At 40.4% G+C, this 22,922-nt stretch overlaps 1 protein-coding gene across 3 annotated transcripts in view; it reads left to right on the forward strand.

Annotated features, from left to right (window-relative positions):
• LOC26535504 (phenoloxidase-activating factor 2) overlaps positions 1–21,287 on the forward strand; it is a 44,946-nt gene extending 23,659 nt beyond the window's left edge. Inside the window, exons 1-2 of one of the 3 annotated variants that reach the window (XM_039375231.2) lie at positions 14,898–15,001; positions 19,938–21,255. In XM_039375231.2, the coding sequence (XP_039231165.1) occupies positions 19,938–21,203 (1,266 nt within the window). In that variant the 5' untranslated portion in view covers positions 14,898–15,001 and the 3' untranslated portion in view covers positions 21,204–21,255. Of the gene's footprint in view, positions 1–14,897; positions 15,002–19,937 lie in introns of those variants that run through there. The other 2 variants (XM_039375233.2, XM_039375224.2) reach the window with 2 other exon arrangements.
• The last annotated feature ends 1,635 nt before the right edge of the window (positions 21,288–22,922 follow it).

The raw sequence follows: 22,922 nt of genomic DNA on the forward strand, positions 1-22,922 counted from the left end.
CCGTATAATGATTTCTGCCGTAGCTGTAGGGACGAAGAAATGGAAGAAACAATAGAGAATCTACTATGCCACTGTCCAGCACTGCAAGCGAAAAGACTTGCTGCGTCGTCCGATATTGTTCGAAACCCAGAACAAACGCTAAGAGCACATAATCTGAGCGTCGATTCCAGGCCCGGATCTGGGCTACGTATAGTACTATCGCCCTGCAGACGGCATAGAGGAAATGACTGCGCCCCTGTATTCGCGATAATGCACTACCTTCGCACGCAGCCCTCATGTTTGTTTTCGCCAGCATCGGCACCTCGTCGTACATGGCGTTTCACAGCAGTGACTTAGCCTTGGGGTACTACGAAGGTTACTCTGTGCTTAAGTGTCGCTGTATCTGTGTCATACAGTAGCTGAAGTAGGACTTGACTATGCCCACCAGTACGGGCTGTAATGTTCCTATAAAGAAGTCCCATTTTGTCGACTTAAAGGCATCTCCGATCCCCAGTGTAAGCATACGTGGGTATTAAGGCATATCTGTCTATATATTGATGGATTCTAGGGTGGCTTGTTCGGCTTGGGAAGCAGTACTAGCTTCTGAATTTCCAATGCCATGGACGCCTTCCATGATTAAATGCATTAAATGCTCGCTTATTGCTAGATTAACTGCGGTGTCACTGATACCAACCGACGGCATATCCCTGGCGACCTTGAGAATTTCCTCCGGCAGGAAGCCGTGTACGCATACGATATATTCTACTGCCCGCAATGTGTTTAGCTTTGGATCTTTTGGCGCTAATTTATAGGAAGGATTTGGGACCTTGTAAGCACCTTGCTATCGTAAGTATGTCCGGGTTGCTCCTTTTTAAACAGCAGCCTCTTTGACGCGCACCCTTAGCTTGCCCTTGGCCAGGACCACTTCGTCGTTTCAAAGAGCTTGCTGTCTTCTCTCACGACTTCTTTCTCTGCGTTGCTTGTCATGCGCCTAAGTTGTTTGTGTCCAGCTTCCGATCACTATCGGGGTAAGCAGCGACCTTTTGCGCGTAGCTGTCTCTCTTTGGGATGGCGGTGGCTTGCTGTGTCTTATCTACAGCTTTCTCTTTTCTATGCTGGCATCTAGGTGGAATATAGGTGGTCCAGGACCAGACCGACTTCCGCCATCTTATCAGCGCACAGGAGCTGCCTATCGGTCTTTGTCTTTTGCGGAGGCGTTTTGCGGTCACTGTAGCACAGACGTAGATCAAGTAGACGTCCACTTTGGGCGGTTCGCTCCTTTGTATTTAGGTTTTACGTTGGTGTTAGAGGCTTGTATTTTGATTCTATATAGTAGAAGATTTTTTTAAAGTATATTATGGTATTCACTTCGAGAGTTGAAAATAGGCGCCTTGTGCAACAGACTATCTATAAGAACGATTGTTATTTTCTTTAGTACATTTTGATGAGTACAGTGTGCAGTGTGTCCATACTCTATTTTGTCGTGATAACTTGGTTGATGATTTTCATGTTGAAGGCTTTACATCGGGATGTAGATGCGATGTGAGAGTTTTGATTTTTGTATGTAATTGTATTTTTTATTTGATGGTTAAATATTTTTTGTCGTCTGAGCTGCAACGTTGGCGTATGTGGCTCCCATTTGATGGACATTACGTTGGCGTATGTGGCTCCCATTTGATGGACATTACCGTTGGTCTGTTTTGGGAGTCAGTTTAAGCAATTAATTTATTTTTTGCATGGCTTCCTTTGATTATGTGTAGCTGTTCTGAAAAATTCGTAGAAGTCTTTGAGCTTTTGCATCGAAGTAAAATTAATCACGCACGCAAAGAGATTCGTAATAATTAGTCGGTCTCGTCCCAGATGCTGTGTTTGCCTGCGGGATCGGTGTTATTGTAAAGCTTCATCATCATTTTTGTGACTTTCTAATTTTTTATGAATTAATTTATTGCATAAATTATTTCTTTGTCAATGTATTGTAGTTGCAATAGATTACAGAGTAACGAACTTATTTTTATTGGTCTGTTCACAATGAGATACGTGCGGCTAGCTCAGAAGATTTCGTGTGTTCGTCCCACCAAGTACATATTAAACGTATAACCAGGTTGCCAGTAACAACACATAGCGTTCTTGTTTCCTTAATATTTATTTGCTTTGTTCTACTATTTAATTTTATTTTCGTGGGGTGGAGGTGCTGAGCTCTAGGAGAACGCCGCGCTAGCCTCCTGTCCCTTGCTCTTTCTCGGCCGGTCCCGCCAGACGGCTATTCAGTTTTTAATAACGCTTCGTGCAATTGCCCGGCTTACGTCGTAGTCCCTGTAGCAAGACGTCTGTTGATGGGGAGTCATAACTCTCTCGAAGGACGATTTCCCTTAGTTGCCACGGAACGCACAGCTTCCAGGTCACGTTCGTTCCCTGCTGTATGCGTAGTCTGGGAACTTTTGAGGATGGTCCTTAATTTTCCCACGAATTTCTGTGACACAGCTGCATTCTGCTTTGGCCTTAATCTGCAGCGCTCTGCGTATTGTCTCTGGTATTGTGGCTGGTGAATTCGGGTAGTGGATTAAGATCAACAGGCCATTCCTGTACGCAATCGCAAAGTTATATTACTCTAGCTTTTGTGGTTACTTGGAAATTCTTCCCATAGGGCTGGTTCCCGAAGGGTGTTAAATCACTTCAGTATCACCACCTTCAAATGGTGCCCTCAAGGTATGGCAGTAATTGCCAACCACTCCTTTGTTGTTGGGTAGGTTTTTTGGGCACCGTTTAGAGTCCGTCTCCAGTATAAGACAGCTTTTGCCCTCCTCGACATCCTGTGTGGGAATCGCGCCTATCCCGTAGTCGCCGGCGTCCGTTTAAAGGATAAACATCTTTACGAAGTCGGGGAACGCCAGGACTGGGTCTGCAATCAGTCCTGCTTCCATCTCCTAGAAGGCTTGCTGGTGGTCCTGTGACGACGTCCATTTGGTCATGGCCAGTACTATGATGCAACTCCAATTTAAATGGTCTTAGCTCACGGACTGACGAGGTGGTTTTAACTGGGCTTTGGCTGCTACCTTGTCTGGGTCCGTACCTATTCCTTGGCATTTGACGCGATGATCTAGGTAACAAACGTAATGCTTTGGTTTTCCCCTTAGGAATGTATTCTTTAAGCGGTGGAACCTCTCTGAGGTTTCTTTTATGTTCATCGAGGGTGCCCAATTACGATGATATCAGCTTGGTACGCAAAGGTATGTGGCGACAATTCCGGTGGAAACACCCGGTTCAGTGCCCGTTAAAGTGTGGCTAATGTGGAGTGTATTCCGAAGGCATCACTCGCCATTGAAATATCCCTTTCCTGGAACCGTGAATCTTCATCCACGTCGTCTTCTTCGCAGTCTTCTTGTATCATTGCGACCGACAACTTTTCCTCGACACCAACCTAACTTGCCGTCGTGCCCTTGTAATCGTTCGTCCGCCAGTTCTTCGCTAACGAATCTTGCTCTTTCCCGGGTCTCGGTCGTTGTCCTGTATGCGTCCCCACCAATCGTCACCGCTGCGGATAACTGCTGCTCTTTTATTTCATCCACATGAGCGCCTCCGGGTTGTCCAGGTGGTAGCATCTCAACGCTAATCCTAGGTCTGGTGTGCAGTTCTCCTTAAACATCTCTAGCGTTTCCTTTTTTCCGTATCCCAGAGGCCTTATTAGGGTCTGCATCTCAAACATGTAGTCCTTAAATGGTTTTGATATTGGATTTGCCTTGTCTGCAAGTTTAGCAAATATATGTGTTTATCGAACACTATGTGCAGCCTTTTTGCGATATATGCGGTAGACCCAACCCACACCCCATTTTTTTCGTATACTGTCAGGATAATCACGTTTTGGGCTCCAGATGTAACAAAGTTTTCGCTCTCACTCCAGTCCTTGTGAAGCTCACCAGGACTGCTAGTCAAGGTATTTCATTTGTTAGCTGGATGTGAGCCAAAACGCTCTCCCTCTTATTATGCGTTAAGCTGCAGCGTGATGGAGGTGCACTCAAAAATATCAGTCACGGTGCCTTATTATTATTATAATATATTTCTTTGCTTCCTTGCTTTTTGTTTAGGGGTTACTCTACTTACTTAGGGGTTTTTTTATTTTCTAGGTAATCTCAGAATCTGATAACTTGTTTCAGTCACTGTTGTATTCTGCTATGCGATGTTAGTACGTTGTATGAGATCTTGTTCGAAAGGTCGAAATATGTCATGTGATTTTTTTCATATTTTTAAAGATTTGTTGTATTATTAGTTCCGCAGCAGAAATGGTCGTAGTCCGGTCAAGTAATTGTCGTTCAATGAAGTTTATGATTTTGGGTGGTATAGCAGCGGCTTATATTTGAAAAGTAGTGTAGAGGGAATATGTTCAAGTCACTCATACATATATTAGTGATTTATCAGCGTGGAAATGCCCCTTGTATGTGTGTAAATAATTATTATTGATTTTTACAAAAACAATGGAGTATATCGTAAAATGTTTTTGTGTTTTCGAAATATAATTAATTATTCATTTGGTCATCATTGTAAAAAAAATATCCTGGTATATGCAAAATGTTTGAATTGTAGAAGTTAAGTTGAAGGCCAGCTCTACGCCCCTGGTATTGCTGATGCCTAATATACCAGCATTCAACATGTTCCACGAGATCGGTCCATGTACCAACCCTTGAGGAACACCTCAAGAGACCTGGCGCATTGCGCAGAGGATGTTGGGCCATCTTGCTTTGTTTAATGCGTTCTTGGCGACAAGCGAGATGATGGCACAGAACTTCTTACTGCCATCTAGGCCTCGGTCACCGTCGAGTGTATTCTCGGCTCCGTCTGCTACGGTTGTGAGAGCGTCGAGTGTTATTTTCCCCTTCCGGACGCCATACTGTTGGCTTTGAAGGTCTGTGGGACTCTCGCTTTATACGCACATACAGTAGCCGCTTAAAGTGTGTGCCCACAACGTCCAGCAGACATAAGGGGCGGGTATGCCTGCTATATTTGCTGGCCCCTTGCCTTTCGGCAGTAAGACAAGCTTATTGATTTCCAACGCTTGGGGAGGACTCTGCCTTGCGTTGGCAGCGATTACACCCGGGATACGGTCAATGCCAGGAGCTTTGTTTGGCTTGATCCTCTTTGTTGATTGAACGACTTCGCATGCTGTAATACGCGGAAAGTCGGAGGCAGCGGGTTTTAGCGCGAGTTGCCATAACGTATGGTGTCTTGGTAATAGCTCCGACACGATGCTAGCCGGGGCGGCTGGATCCTGTGGACTTCCTGCACTAGCGGCATAAGGTATTTTTCTTACTGCTAGCGAGACAATAGGGGTCATCGCCTACGCTTGCAAGCAGTTCCCTAAATGCATTCGCATTTCCTTCAGATATGCCGTTCTTAAACTCGCTTACCGCACCGACTTGAGCTATATCCGTCCAAAGCTTGGTCCAGTCTTTTCGATCCGACCAGCAACTGAAACGGACGTGCTCTGGAGAGCCAAAAAATGTAAGTGCCAAGGTAATTATTTATTTTGGGCTTCGGCACCCTGGCCGTAAACAAGTAAAAATCCTTCTTTTAGGATTGGCACCAAGTTTTATAATTTACTTTTCCAAAAACAACTCGACGGTCTATTTTGTAATTTTTTTTGGCCTAAAGAAACCGAGACACGTGCTTGGGGCGCCGCCATACCCAAAGTATCGGGCTCTTCGAGTCAGGGCGATTTTTACGGCACAGCAACATCAGCAGCAGTAGCAGCAGGAGCAGTATCGCATCGTTAAATTTTAGTTTTTATTTCACGGTCTCAGAGTCGGCCATAACCCCAGCAAGTGCAAGTGTGGTTCCAACAAGAATTAATATAACATTTATTCTCGTCCGAGAGCTTAAATAATTGCCTAGAGAGGCTTACGTTGCGCCCAGTGAAGAAAACCCTAATTATACCCGTTACTCGTAGAGTAAAAGGGTATACTAGATTCGTTGAAAAGTATGTAACAGGCAGAAGGAAGCTTTTTCGACCATATAAATATATATTCTTGATCAGGATCAATAGTCGAGTCGATATGGCCATGTCTGTCTGTCCGTCCGTATAAACGTCTAGATCTCAGGAACTACAAAAGCCAGAAAGTTGAGATTAAGCATACAGACTCCAGAGACATAGACGCAGCGCAAGTTTGTCGATTCATATTGCCACGCCCACAAACCGTCCAAAACTGCCACGCCCACACTTTAAAAAAAAATGTTTTGATATTTTTTCATTTTTGTATTGGGCTTGTAAATTTCTATCGATTTGCCAAAAACCTTTTTGCCACGCCCACTCTAACGCCCACAAACCGCCCAAAGCTGCTACGCCCACACTTTTGAATTTTTTTTTTTTTGTAAATCTTCTTATTTATTGAAACTTCCCTTTTACTTAAGAGATTAACAATAAGTTTTCAAATCTTATTCTAAGCTAGCTAATTATAATTTTATGAGATGATTTAAGCTATGTGGCCTAACAAATTTAACGCTGGGCTGGTTGATCGTTGCGGTGCAGTCGACTTTGGCTGCATACTCGAAGAAGTTTTCTTGCAAGGGGATTTGGATGTGAGCCTTGTTTTTCCTTGTATTTTACTTTTCTCTCTGTTATTGTCTCAATGACAAGTTTTATTTCTAGGTCTTTGTGTATATTCTCGTTCCGAAGATACCATGGAGCTCCAGTTATGATTCTCAGAGTCCTAGACTGTGCTCGCTGTATGATGTCGATGTTGCTTCTCGATGCATTGCCCCATAGCTCGGAGCCATAGGTCCATATGGGTTTAAGAACGGAGTTATACAAAAGGATGAACACCTAAGTATGTTACGTCATCGGCTTGTGGGATGCGCGTGTGTTTCATAACCAAGGGCGGGCAGCTTTGTTTGTTAAGGGTAAACGTAACTTGTTTGCATTTTTGTTCGTTTACTCGTATGCGCCAATTTGCAAGCCAATTCTCTACACATGTTAAATAGCGTCCTAGTTGCATCGTAGCTTTTACTGGGCATCTGGATCGACTCAGTATTGCAGTGTCATCAGCGAATGTGGATTAGAGGGCTGCATAACACCATTCTATTTGTTTGCATTTAGAGTACTCATTCGTTTTAGTATGTATTTAGAATACATACCATTCAGTTGTCGCGATCTCTTTGCGTTCACTTCGTATGCGTTCGGAGTTTTTGGCACCCGAGCGAAATGAAGTCAATGAATGCGCGTGAAAACTAAATGATGCCAATGAATTTTCAATAGAAATTCAGAGTACTCTGAATACTTTATGTTGTCATTGTGTAAAATGAGTTCGGACAGCGCGGAGGTAAGTCTAAGTTTTCTGTGTTTGTGTATTATTATGTGCGTGTGCGTCTTATTTAATAATATTGTAGCATTTGTCTAATACGAATATATAAATAACAGATAAACGTTCTGCCATTTCGCTTAACTCGGAAAATATTAATAAAATTATGTTTTTACACAATAACATTGAAAATTAAAGAAAAAATATATATATATTTATAAGATAAGAATATAATGTATTATCAGTTAAGTAATAATAAACAATAATATTAAAACATGAATTTAGCATCTTGTATTGAAACTCACACACACACACACACATACGCAGACAAGACATTCGAATCACCCATTCACTTTACTCGGTCTTCACTTCATTCGTTTCAGAATGTGCCGTTTGAATTGAATGAATTGAAGTCGGCGCGCGTTTCCGACTTCACTTCGTTCATTTGCAAACGCGCCGAATTCACTTCGTTCGTTTCAACACGAATGTCTCATTTGCCGGTTTGAATGGTGTTATGCAGCCCTCTAATGTGGATATTGTTAACTGGTAGTCTGTTGGGATGTCCGCCGTGTATAGGGTGTATAGAATTGGACCTAATACACTTCCTTGGGGCACTCCAGCTTCAATAGTACAATCGTTTGAAGTGCTTGAACTACATCTAACCGCGAACACTCTTTTGTATAAGTAAGACTTTAGAAGCTTATGTATGTTTTGAGGCAGCAGTTTGGTTATTTTAAACATAAGTCCATCCAACCATACTCTATCGAAAGCTTGTGCAACGTCTAAGAATAAAGCTGTACAATATTCCCGATGCTCAAAAGCAGTGCGAATTTCCGTTGTGATGCGGTTAGCCTGCTCAATAGTTCCCTGTTTGGCCCGAAAACCAAATTGGTGCGATGGGAGTGTGTCCTGTGTTTTAAGGTGGGGACTGATTCGTAGCAGCAGTACTTTTTCAAATAACTTGGAGAGACAAGTAAGTAGGCTTATTGGCCTGTATGATGATGGCTGTGCTTTGTCTTTCCCAGGCTTAGGGATCATAACTATAACTGATTTCTTGCACTTTTGAGGAAAGTATCCAATTTTGGTGATAGCGTTGAAGAGTAGGCAGATTTGTAGAACTGCACACATTGGAAGCTCGATGATCATTTTCGGTGTTATTAAATCGAAGCCAGGCGATTTTCCAGTCTTCAGTTGCTCTCTAATGACTTTCGTTATTTCGCTTGGCCGGAATTCTTCTGCTAAGTCAGATGCAGTTAAGGGTGGTAGAGTAAATGAGTTAGTGGCTGGATTTGGTTGGAATACCTTTTTGAGATGATCAGCGAAGACTCGTGCTCTGTCCATGTCACTACGAGACCAGTTTCCGGTAGAGTTACGGAGGGGTACGACAGTTTCTGCTGGTGCCTGCAGATTCCTGTGGGCTTTCCACAATGAGTTTTTTGTGCTGGTGGGCATGAGATTCTCGATGTAACGCAGTTGTGGGTCCGCTTCTTTTTTCTTAAGCGTTTTAGTAAGTCTGCGAGAGGCTGCTTTTAGTCTACTCTTTGCGCCAGGTGATCTGTGCTCCTGCCACTCCCTTCGAAGTCGTCGTTTTTCAAGCACAAGAAGTTCGGTATCTCGACTTGTGATGTTGAACTTTTTTCTGCATCCGTGGGTATCTTGTGGAGTTGACGCTTTTGCTGCTGCAACTAGTGTTGATTTTAGGCTACCAGCAAACTGATCGATGTCTTGCTCGGTTTTCAATGAGCTAGAGAAGTCGGTATGTGAACAAACATATTTTTTGTACCTCTCCCAGTTGGTCCTGTTGCTTGTGAGTCTATACGGCCGCTCGATGTGTTGCAGTTGATACAAAAGGTTAAAGAGCACCGGGCAGTGATCAGATGAAAGTTCTGAAAGTGCCTCAGCTGTAATCATTTATTGGGATATCCTTTTGGTGATGGAAAAGTCAATCAAGTCTGGAAGCTTTTTAGGATCTGCTGGCCAGTATGTAGGCGTACCCGGAGAAACATAATTAAGCTTGTTTTGCGGTTTAATAATTGCGTTGTATAGCTGTTTTCCTTTAGGGGTCGATATCCGAGATCCCCAGTACATGTGCTTGGCATTCCAATCACCAGCTGCAACAAACCTTTCACCGAGCGAGTCGAAGAGTGTTGTGAATTTGTCCTCTGATATTGTGAAGCGGGGTGGGCAATAGACAGCAGCCAGAGTGAGAGCACCGTTATAGCATTGGAGGCTTATAGAGGTAGATTGTAGACCGTCTTCTTGCCAATTACTAACAAAGTGGTGTTTGATTCGCGATCGTACTAGTATGCCAGTGCCTCCATGGGCCTTGCCATGAATCGTAAAGTAAAATTTGTATCCTGGTATTTGAAAATTGTACTTTTCAGTAAGGTGAGTCTCTGAGAGTAGCATATTAACAATGTTTCTGTCGGCTAAGAACTGAGCAAGTTCTAGCTTGTGCCGCGAAACGCCATTAGCGTTCCAGGTTGCTATTATTAGGGGAGTCATTAAACTGTTTTAGAAGAAATGAGCATTTGAATAAGGATGTTTTGGTTCCTCATAAGCGCTTGCGTAGTTGTTTGCATGAAGGCCATGAAGTCTTTCATGCTTTGCTGCATCGAAAGCATAATCGCTTCAACGCCAATTGGCTGCTGTTGCATGTTATCGTGAGTGTTTGTTTGATGAATGGAGGTGTCCGCTGCTGGTGTTTGGATCCCTGATTTTAGTGCACTTGCAAAGGAAATATTTGGCGCTGTTGGGTAGCTGGTAGACAAAGGGATGTTAGTTGTACTCGGTTCCATTGCTTTGTGAATTGTTGGTGTGGTACGATCACGAACTTAAGGCACTCGTTTGTTTAGGCGACTCTTAAGTTCCTTGTAAACAATGCATCCTCGCCAGTTGGCTGTGTGGTTTTCGCCACAGTTTCTGCATAATTTAATTGAGCTGTCGTCCTTGTTCTTAGGACAGTTTGCGGTACTGTGAGCATCGCTGCAAACGACGCAGATAGATTTTAGGGTGCAGTACGCTTTGGTGTGGCCATATTCTTGGCAGTTAGTGCAGTGCACAGGCTGCTTGCGCTTGTGTGGCTCTTCGACGGTTATTTTCCGGTGCAGTAGAAACTGTAGTTTATAAATAGGATGTACTTCATTTTTGCTGATTCTTTGACTCGATGGATCCAGTTCGACTTTGAAGAGTGGCTGCGGCTCTTTCTTCCTGTTAAGAATGTTGATCACCGTTTTTGCCTTAAAGTTTTTCTCCTTTAGTGCCTCGATAATTTCGGATGGGGTCACTGATGATTCAATTCCTTTAATGACAATCTGCAATCCTTTGGCACTTTTAAGCTGGTAGGTATAGTAACTCTTTCCAGCTTCATCCAGGTACTTGGTCACTGATCGATGGCTAGACTCATCCGGAGTCTGCACTTTCGTTTCATGTATGTTTCCCTTGGCAAGAGGTATAACGTGGAACTTGTTTTCTCCGATGATCGTAGCTAGTTTGTTAACCAATGCACTTGAGGTTTTCTCTCGTATAAATATTGGTGGCGGCTTAATCTTCTTCTGCTCCTGTTCTTTGATTGGATGCACTTCGCAGTCATCCAGTAGTGCAAACCTATTTGAAGTTGAGTTGTCAACGTTGGTGCGATTTATTTTCGGCTGATTGCCAGCCTGTTTGTGTTGTGGGCTTAGCTTTCGCTTTATTTGAATTAAGCGATCCAGCCCTGCTTGAAACAGTTTTGTGTTTTGTTTTGGTTCTTGTCCGCTTTTGTTTTCCAGAGTCGGAGAGAGTGCACTTGCTTTAGTTGTTGTTGATTCAGCAGAAATGTACACAGCTTTTGGTACTGAGCATAGTGTTGTTGTTGTTGTTGTTCTTGTTGCTATAGGTGCAGTTGCAGTAGATATCGCAGTTACTGTGCTGGTAGCTACAGAGCTTGACACCGTTTGCAATGAGGAGAGCGCGGGAGAGACGCTCTCAATGCGTTCGGGTTCACATCGTGCAGTCATAAGCATTGGTGAGCAAGACCGCGTTCGTTTGCTTTCTGCAGGTGCTAGGTCATTGGCCCGATGGATTGTTTGGCACTCGCGGGCGTCAGACACGACGGTGAAGTATGCATTGTTTCGTTAGAGAGAGAGCCGGCGCTCGTCTTGCTCTTTTTGCCGCTGAGCGCGCAAATCGCGTTGGCTCATTTTGGATTTGTTTGTTGTCTATTTAAATTAGCTTTTGTTTTAATTTAATGTTTCCACACACAACAAATATTATAGATTTGCAATTTAACATTGCTAATAGCGTCTTTTCGCTGTTTTATTTATTCACTTCACTTAAGTAAATTGATTTCATACAGAGCTCGATGAAAATACGTCTTACCCCGACGCGAGTCCAAAAATGTTGATATTGATGTTTGTAAAATGTTTTGATATTTTTTCATTTATGTATTAGTCTTGTAAATTTCTATCGATTTCCGACGAGTGGCCACGCCCACTCTAACGCCCACAAGCCGATCAAAGCTGCCACGCCCACACTTTTGAAAAATGTTGTGAATTTTTCTCTTTTTTTTATTAGTCTTGTAAATTTCTATCTATTTGTTAAAATACTTTTGGCCACGCCCACTCTAACGCCCACAAACCGCCAAAAACTGACAGTGTTAAAGACTCTCCTTCGCACTTACACTAGCTGAGTAACGGGTATCAGATAGTCGGGGAACTCGACTATAGCGTTCTCTCTTGTTATACCCGTTACTCGTAGAGTAAAAGGGTATACTAGATTCGTTGAAAAGTATGTAACAGGCAGAAGGAAGCGTTTCCGACCATAAAAAGTATATATATTCTTGATCAGGATCAGTAGCCGAGTCGATCTGGCCATGTCCGTCTGTCCGTCCGTCTGTCCGTCTGTCCGTCCGTCTGTCCGTCTGTCCGTCCGTATGAACGTCGAGATCTCAGGAACTACAAAAGCTAGAAAGTTGAGATTAAGTATACAGACTCCAGGGACATAGACGCAGCGCAAGTTTGTCGATTCAGGTTGCCACGCCCACTCTAACGCCCACAAACCGCCCAAAACTGCCACGCCCACATTTTTGAAAAATGTTTTAATATTTTTCCATTTTTGCATTGGTCTTGTAAATTTCTATCTATTTGCCAAAAAACTTTTGGCCACGCCCACTCTAACGCCCACAAACCGCCAAAAACTGTCCTTCGCACTTACACTAGCTGAGTAACGGGTATCAGATAGTCGGGGAACTCGACTATAGCGTTCTCTCTTGTTTTTTATTGGAAGCCATACAATTCCTAAAGGATGTCCGAAACATAAGGTAACTTTATAAGGGATCGCCAGCCTTGGGTGTAGCAAGCGATCATTGTGGGGTTAATGGGTAAGCAACAACTCAGCATCCACAACTTTTTGCCTTCTGCCACTCTCTTTCAGGTCCATTTTTAATAGGGGGTGATTTTTTGAAAAAAAATTGGCTATTGGCAGAAGGGATAAACAAGACGATAAACAAATAACTGAAAAATGGATAGGCACATACGCACGCACTCGAAGAGGAATAATCGTTGACTGTCGAATATTAAATTCAAACAAGATTGCTGGTTTTTGAAGCTATATGAAACAAATCAGAAAATATTGAAGTGTTTTGTCCGGTTTTTGAGGCTGAATCAATTAACGATTGAATTAGAAGAGAAAAACGCGATACCACGAAACCCGTTTATTACTGTGGGCGGCAGAAACCGCAGTGACGTTGCGCACCAGGATAGTATGCGAAAGAAGACTACTATATGAAACTCTGCTGTAGTGGTCTGATCATAATAGGTAAATAGGTATTCTTCAATAGAAACTATAAAAGAGGGCACACAAGTAATGTAATAAAGCGTGCCTCAAAGAGTTATTCAGGCATGTGCCGGTAATCGAATTCGTAAAAATTTTACGATTTGGATTTTGAAATCGCAAAACTGGTGCTGCGGTTTTCGAATTCGTAAACTTTTTGCGATTTTAAAACTGGCACCTTTGTCTGGCCGAAATGAGAAGTAAATGCCTTATTATACCCGTTACTCGTAGAGTAAAAGGGTATATTAGATTCGCTGAAAGGTATGTAACAGGCAGAAGGAAGCATTTCCGACCATATAAAGTATATATATTCTTAATCAGGATTAATAGCCGAGTCGATCTGGCCATGTCCGTCTGTCCGTCCGTATGAACGTCGGGATCTCAGGAACTACAAAAACTTGAAAGTTCAGACTAAGCATACAGACTCCAGAGACATAGACGCAGCGCAAGTTTGTCGATTCATGTTGCCACGCCCACTCTAGAGCTCACAAGCCGCCCAAAGCTGCCACGCCCATACTTTTGAAAAATGTTTTGACATTTTTTCATTTTTGTATTGGTTTTGTAAATTTCTATCGATTTGCCAAAAAACTTTTTGCCACGCCCAATCTAACGCCCACAAACGGCCAAAAACTGTCAGTGTTGAAGACTCCCCTTCGCACTTCCACTAGCTGAGTAACGGGTATCAGATAGGCGGGGAACTCGACTATCGCGTTCTCTCTTGTTTTATATAAAATAAGATCTTATTACTAAGGGAAAAAATAGTTTCCTAAGTGGTCCATTGATGTTTATTTCACACAACCACAAGTTCATTCTACCCCTTAGTTTTTTTATAAAAAATGTATATCTGACCCCCCCCACCACAAATTTGACAAACAAAATTTTGCCGTCGGCAACAAGAAATTTTGATTTGGCAAGAAGTCGATAATTTTTTAAAGAGCGATTAATAATGTTTAGATTAATCAAGCAGATTCTAGAGACGTAAACGCATGGAACGTTACCATAAATGTCTTGCTCATTCTTTTGAATATCCCAAAGAATTATTTGCTCACATATAAGGTTTTTAACGCATATTAATATTTCTTAGTTTCAATTTCTATCTACATTAATTTCATTTGTTTTAATGCAGAAAATTCGCGTCTATGTATTTGTGTATTTATTGATGTGTGTTGTTTATTTGCTTTGCCGTAAGCAGGGTTTTTGCACCTCTAATATAAAACCTGTTTGTCAATTGATTCAACACTATGTACGACATTTCACGTAATTTCGAAAAGCACGATCATAACGAGCTAAAGTATAAAAATAAAAATATTAAAAATGGATTATGGTGAACATTATTTTAAAATCTCAAAATCCTTTTTTGTCTGTAAAACAGCTCGATATAAGAAACTATTTTTTATATCATTTGCCTTGCCAATTTCAATCTATATTTTACCCACGTCCACTCTGCCACTCTAGCACTGCACACTGTGAAGCCCAAAACCCCCGCAACCCCCCCAACACTGCCACTCCCACACACATAACACAGGTTTTTTTTTTAAATTGTATTACTTGTCGAAATAATACGCCAAAAGAATTTCGCCCCTTTTGTAGAGTTTATAGGATCCTATTTTCAACAAAGAAATCACAATATCTTAATTTTCATTATTCGGTTCGCTTTATACAAATATTGTTTTAATACAAATTTAAAATTAATTTTGCACTGAGTATAGTTTTCAGTTCTTATCACTTATATTTACTTTTTAACCTAGTGACGTTTGTGTTGCTTTAAGGTAATCTATATATACGCTTACACATATGTACATATATACATAAATATATACTTTCAGAAAACTTACATATTTCATCCGGTTAGGCTCTCGACACCAGTAGTCAAGACGTTTGTCCCGCGATCAGAGCAACAAAACAAAGCGATCCACATTTATAAAGTAATACACATATTTATACCACATATAAATATGGTTTATACTTAATAATATACTTAATAATAATATTTAAAAAATATAAGAAATTATAGTTATAATGTTTAAGTTAACAAATGTATAAACTAACCAACAACAATTAAAACTTGACTGAAATTTGTGTGAGTTGACTTCTTAAAATTTAGGTGAAACGCGGTGATAAAATTATTTTTGTGTATTTCATAGCACAGTTTTAATATTACTTGTTGTGGTAACTTAAAATATTAGAATAAGTATTTACCATAAAGGAAGTATAATTTAAAAGATTAAAACATACATGTGCAGTTAAAAATGTTTTCATATAATCATTCTATAATAAATATTTCGCTTTTTATGTGATTTTTTGATTATTTATCTGATTTATGATAAATGTAGTTTTAACTATATTTGCAATAATTTTATAACTCTTAAATCATAAATATGTTGGATACATCAGAGTAATTTTAATTTTTGCTTTCCATTATATTCTTTTCTTGTTATTTGTGTGTTTTTATTGAGCTATAAAATAATAGTAGCTATAAAATTATTAATATTATTTTAATAACTTAACTATTTTGACAACAAATAAATGATACAAATTAAGTATAGAAGTCACAGTGTGAAAAGAAGAACCAATAACAATTTAAAAATACAAATTAAGAAAATTACATACAGTTTTTCCAAAGAACAAAATTAATGTTATATAAAAAGATTGATTGCAAAGTGTAATAACAAGCTATATATTTGCACGAGTTGTATGAAAAACAACAAAGCCAGTATTGTTAAGCCCGTTAAACACGTTCTCGACACCATAAAATGCATATGTATACAATTTATGTATATAATTTTTTTGTATTTATATTTATATATATGTATAATTTCGATTGTAGTCCTAAATTACTAGCTCAGTCGTCATGTGCGATTGTCCGACAGACGTCTGCACGAATGCTCTCAAAATTTTCGATTATTTGAGTACTCACAAGCCTAACTCGCAACTCGGTGTGCTGAAACGGTTTCAAATGAGTAAATTGCGCATTGTATAGCGTTGTTTTCGTTGTATGCGAAATGAGTGAAATTCAATCCAAAGCAGAATGGATAGAATGAGTTTATGCAGAGTAAATGTTTAGAGTACTCGGATAAAATTTTTGGAAATGGCTTGCATGAGAATGCAGAGCTGGAACGAAAGCCTAAGTTCTTAGTAAATTGCGTACATATGTACAACATAATATATGTAGATACCTAATATATGTGTAAATAGAATAACACATATTCAGATGCTAGAAATTTAATTAATTTAACAATTCTGATACTATAAATTACTATTACTAAATTACTATTAATTAATTTAACAATTTTGATACTATAAACAAAATTATGATTCTGCATTCAGTAATTGATTAATACATGTCTTTCTATTTTTCTGTCTTGTGTCGCCAATGCGGCGCACAGTTAACCGTTTCGGTTATTCCGAGTACTCGGTCGCGAGTACTCATTCGTGCATTGCCTCGCCGTTCGGTTATAGTAAATTTATTACTCATGCCTTTACCACATTTGCCAAATCCGTTTTACTCAATGTCTCACTCATTCAGTCAGAACTTTGAGTGAGAGTACCATATGCTGCTTTGACTGTATTCATGCAGACGTCTGTTGTCCGACCAGATTAACGTAGATAACTCGAAAGCTATATGGTTGATACTAAGTTCAACACAAACACCCAAAGAATCGTGTGCAATTCATATCCAGGTAACCTATTGTTTTCTGAGGCCTTTCAATTCCCTGTCCGAAAGAACATCGATATCTCGGGAATTCTAATCGGTAGCAATTTGGGATTTAGCAATGGAATTTTAGTGTTCCATGGCTGTGCAAGTTTGATTTCAAATAATATAGTCGGGGAACTCGTCTATAGCATATTCTTTTGTTTTATTTCATTTAATTCTTATTTTTCCCATTTCCATGAATATGACTAATCATTTCAGATGTGGGCATTTGGTGTTGGGATAAGTCATGATATCCATGTCTGTGGGTATGTTCCAGAATCTCCACTTTTAGAATCTCCACGTTTTGAAGCATAGGGTATGATAACATATCAGCCCCAGGACTTTTTATAATTCAATACGGATGTAAACAAATAAGCATGTTGCTGTTGAGACAATGAGTCTGGGAAATAGGGTTTTGACAGATACCAATTTTTATTCCCGTTACTCGTAGAGTAAAAGGGTATACTAGATTCGTTGCAAAGTATGTAACAGGCAGAAGGAAGCGTTTTCGACCATATAAAGTATATTTATTCTTGATCAGGATCAATAGTCGAGTCGATATGGCCATGTCTGTCTGTCCGTCCGTATGAACGCTGAGATCTCAGGAACAACTAAAGCTAGAAGGTTGAGATTAAGCATACAGAGTCCAGAGACATAGACGCAGCGAAAGTTTGTCGATTCATGTTGCCACGCCCACTCTAACGCCCACAAACCGCCCAAAACTCCACGGGTTCTAAAGGATAGTTACTATGGGTTGAGTCTTCTCCATACATTCTGCCGATACAGGCGTCTAACGAGAACAATGGTATGCCAGTTCAGCCTGTCTTCGTACTTCTGAGCTAGTGTTTGGATAACGTCACCAACCTTCTCCATTGCTGGATCTATGTCCCTAGTACGCATGTACGCATGCACATTGTTCTGAGGATTTTCCTCTGAGCTTTACGGATTTCGTTTATGTGCGATTTAGCATAAATTCCATAATCTGGAAGGCCATACCTCCAAAGCGGATATGAGTTACGACATTTTCGCAACTTTTGAAAACATAGTATGCTTCACCAATTAAGCCATGAATGTCGTGGCTAATGTCCCCTTTAGAGGTATGGCCTTCCAGTTTATGGAATTTATGTATGCTTTACCAATGAAGCATACCAAGGTATTTATATTGAGACCTATGCTCCAGCACGGACCCAAGAAGCGTTATATTACTGTAGCTAACCGGTCATGTCGAATATGTGACATTTGCGCATTTACTACAGTCTATTCCTATGTTCCAATCCTGGCCCATTTTTCAATGGAACAAAACTACTCCTTTAAGGCTTCTGCAGCAATGACTAGGCGGTTTCTAACTACATCTGCGGTATCATCAGCATATGTTGGAATAAGAACGTCATCAGTGTCCATAGTTTGGACTGATCTTGTAGTTGGCATTTCAGCAGTGTACAGACAATAAAATGTAAGGCCGAGGACGCTGTCTTGGGGAACTCGGTCTTTTCGATGATTTGATTCTATTTACAGTTTCACAGAACGAATTATCCCCTAGAAAGGTGGTTACTAGCCGATGTAGTTGCGGGGTAAGCAAAGGCGCAAGCTTACATTGTTAACATATGTATGTACCACCTGTCAAAGGCTTGCTGAATTTCCATGAAAACTGCCACAAAGTATTGCCTTTCTTCCTTGGCCTCCAGTGTAAAATTTACTACACGATGTAGTTGTCCCGTGTCTTTTTGGAAATCCAAACTGCCACTTAGGAATCGACCATGCCACGTTGTGCAAACCGATATTCGGGCTTAAGATGACTCTTTCGACCATTTTCCCTAATGCCGGAAGTAAACTGATTGACCTAAAGTTTTTAAATTAAGTGCGCTGCTTGTCTGGCTTGGGAATCATACTTATACGGGCCGATTTCCACAGCTCATTGATAATGAGAACTATAAAAACCACTGCCCTGGAGGAAAGGTGTTTTATGGTTCTGTTATCCAGCTGACCATCGATGGGACATTTTTTTATACCCGTTACTCGTAGAGTAAAAGGGTATTCTAGATTGGTTGCAAAGTAGTAACAGGTAGAAGGAAGCGTTTCCGTCCATATAAAATATATATATTCTTCATTAGGATCAATAGCCGAGTCGATCTGGCCATGTCCGTCTCTCTGTCCGTCCGTATGAACGTCGACGTCGATATAACAGCTATATAGTTCAGATTCAGCATCCAGACTCCAGTGACATTGACGCAGCGCAAGTTTGTCGATTCATGTTTGGCCACGGCCAAATGGTTACGATCTTCGCAGATTGTAATGCGGAATGGCAGTACACAGATGCAATGGTATCTGATTACAATTAGATACGATCAGATAAAATAAAATCAGATATAGATGTTGCTTGCAGATAATTAGTTGCAAACGTTTGCTAAAAGTCGTGTTTAATGTTTTCTGTCAATAGAATGATTCGTTCTTGAAGAGAACATTATTTTTTGAGGTGCTGTAAAGCCAGCATCTGTATACTTCCATTTCTCTATGTGGCTTTCCCACTGGCTGCTGATTGCTATCCGCTCTTGGCTCTGCAGGGATAAGCCGTTGGGGACCAATGAAAGTCCTAATGATTACCTGGCTGCTTTTCTGTGAGTTCTGGACACGCGCCACAAGTTGGATTCGACTTTTAAGCTTCTAGACTGAAAGTTTTGGTTTCTGGTTTTTCTTTAAAGCGTCTGTGATTTCAGAGGGAATTACAGCAGGTTATACACTATGAGCATTTATGAGCAGCTTCTAAGCCTTTGTTGCTACTTTTAAGTTGGTGAGAGTAATAATTTTTTGTTTCCATCCATGCCTATGGGATGTGATGTAATAGGCAGGAGGAAGCTTTTCTAACCATATAAAATATATATATATAATCGACTATACCGTTCTCTTTTTGTTTTTATTATGCTGGTTTTAGACTTTGCCTGATATGGTTTATATCATATATGTATGTAGTTTGAGTAAAGTTTTAAAAATGTATATATAATTTTAAACGAAGAAATTGTTCTTAAAACCATGTTATATTATGTATTGTAATTGTTTTTTCCATTTTAGCGCTTGTAGACCTTGAGACTATTAAACTTTTAGTTAAATAACATTGAACATTTATTTGGTCCAAGCTTAATGTTGAAATAATTTCTTATTTTACATTACAGATGACTGGCTGTAAAAGTACTTTTATATCAATATGTGCAATTACATTATTAGGCCTATCGTCACCTGCTCCTCAGCAGAATATAAACGCACAAAAGAACATTGATGAAATATTTAATACTAATAGTAATCGTCCAGCGCAACTGCATAGCGGAATCGGATTAGTGGTTACACCCGATCCCATAGAAACCATAAGACAACATTCAAATTTCAGTTCAACTAGTGGCAAAACTGCCACTTGTAATTGCGTACCTTATTATAAATGTGATCCATCAACGAATAGTGTCACTGAAGATGGCTCTTTTGACGGATTTGGTGTTATAGACATTCGTTTTAACGCCGATGATCCAATATGCCCGGCATCTGTAGACGTATGTTGTGATGATAATAGGACGCTCAATAGGACGTTGAATCCGACGCCCTTGGATCAAAGACCAAACCAACCAAGGGGCTGCGGTGTTCGCAACACAGGTGGATTAGATTTTACTCTTTCCGGGGTATCCCAAAATGAAGCGGGCTTTGGCGAGTTTCCATGGACGGTAGCATTATTGCATTCAGAAAATTCAAGCTATTTCTGTGCTGGATCACTTATACATAAACAGGTGGTTTTGACCGCTGTGCACTGTGTTGAGACGGTTAAAACAGGATCATTTATTGTCCGAGCTGGAGAGTGGGACACACAAACAACGAAAGAGCGCCTACCGTATCAAGAAAGATCGGTTCAAACTGTTATATGGCATCCAGAATATAAAAGCAGAAACATAGCTTATGATTTCGCACTTGTAATTCTAAGTCAACCAGTTGCTTTGGATGATCACATTAATGTTATATGTTTACCACAACAAGATGATATTCCGGAACCCGGTAACACATGTTTTTCTACCGGCTGGGGAAAAGATGATTTTGGTTCTATGGGCAAATATAGCGCCATAATGAAACGTGTTCCATTGCCCATTGTCGAGTTTAACAATTGTCAAACACGACTTAGAGGCACTAGACTTGGACCAAAGTTTGCATTGGATAGGTCATTCATATGCGCAGGTGGACAGCGTGGCATTGATACTTGTCAAGGGGATGGCGGAGCTCCACTAGCTTGTCCTATTGGAAGTACAAGTGAATCCCGATATCAGCAGGCTGGTATAGTTGCTTGGGGAATAGGATGTAATGAGGAAGTTCCAGCAGCTTATGCCAACGTAGCCTTGGCCCGAAGTTGGATTGACCAGCAAATGTTAGCCAATGGCTTCGGAACGGCAGTGTACACAGCTTGACACGCATCTAACAGTTACAGAACAATAAAACTCAAAATGTATTTCATTTAAATGCAATATTTTATAATAAAAGTTTAAATTTAATTATTGCCCACTTGCATTTTAATACTATAAATGATACTATAAATTACTATTACTAAATTACTATTAATTAATTTAACAATTTTGATACTATAAACAAAATTATGATTCTGCATTCAGTAATTGATTAATACATGTCTTTCTATTTTTCTGTCTTGTGTCGCCAATGCGGCGCACAGTTAACCGTTTCGGTTATTCCGAGTACTCGGTCGCGAGTACTCATTCGTGCATTGCCTCGCCGTTCGGTTATAGTAAATTTATTACTCATGCCTTTACCACATTTGCCAAATCCGTTTTACTCAATGTCTCACTCATTCAGTCAGAACTTTGAGTGAGAGTACCATATGCTGCTTTGACTGTATTCATGCAGACGTCTGTTGTCCGACCAGATTAACGTAGATAACTCGAAAGCTATATGGTTGATACTAAGTTCAACACAAACACCCAAAGAATCGTGTGCAATTCATATCCAGGTAACCTATTGTTTTCTGAGGCCTTTCAATTCCCTGTCCGAAAGAACATCGATATCTCGGGAATTCTAATCGGTAGCAATTTGGGATTTAGCAATGGAATTTTAGTGTTCCATGGCTGTGCAAGTTTGATTTCAAATAATATAGTCGGGGAACTCGTCTATAGCATATTCTTTTGTTTTATTTCATTTAATTCTTATTTTTCCCATTTCCATGAATATGACTAATCATTTCAGATGTGGGCATTTGGTGTTGGGATAAGTCATGATATCCATGTCTGTGGGTATGTTCCAGAATCTCCACTTTTAGAATCTCCACGTTTTGAAGCATAGGGTATGATAACATATCAGCCCCAGGACTTTTTATAATTCAATACGGATGTAAACAAATAAGCATGTTGCTGTTGAGACAATGAGTCTGGGAAATAGGGTTTTGACAGATACCAATTTTTATTCCCGTTACTCGTAGAGTAAAAGGGTATACTAGATTCGTTGCAAAGTATGTAACAGGCAGAAGGAAGCGTTTTCGACCATATAAAGTATATTTATTCTTGATCAGGATCAATAGTCGAGTCGATATGGCCATGTCTGTCTGTCCGTCCGTATGAACGCTGAGATCTCAGGAACAACTAAAGCTAGAAGGTTGAGATTAAGCATACAGAGTCCAGAGACATAGACGCAGCGAAAGTTTGTCGATTCATGTTGCCACGCCCACTCTAACGCCCACAAACCGCCCAAAACTCCACGGGTTCTAAAGGATAGTTACTATGGGTTGAGTCTTCTCCATACATTCTGCCGATACAGGCGTCTAACGAGAACAATGGTATGCCAGTTCAGCCTGTCTTCGTACTTCTGAGCTAGTGTTTGGATAACGTCACCAACCTTCTCCATTGCTGGATCTATGTCCCTAGTACGCATGTACGCATGCACATTGTTCTGAGGATTTTCCTCTGAGCTTTACGGATTTCGTTTATGTGCGATTTAGCATAAATTCCATAATCTGGAAGGCCATACCTCCAAAGCGGATATGAGTTACGACATTTTCGCAACTTTTGAAAACATAGTATGCTTCACCAATTAAGCCATGAATGTCGTGGCTAATGTCCCCTTTAGAGGTATGGCCTTCCAGTTTATGGAATTTATGTATGCTTTACCAATGAAGCATACCA

This window comes from Drosophila yakuba, chromosome 3R (assembly GCF_016746365.2).
Source record: "Drosophila yakuba strain Tai18E2 chromosome 3R, Prin_Dyak_Tai18E2_2.1, whole genome shotgun sequence".
In the NCBI taxonomy this organism is placed as follows: domain Eukaryota; kingdom Metazoa; phylum Arthropoda; class Insecta; order Diptera; family Drosophilidae; genus Drosophila; species Drosophila yakuba.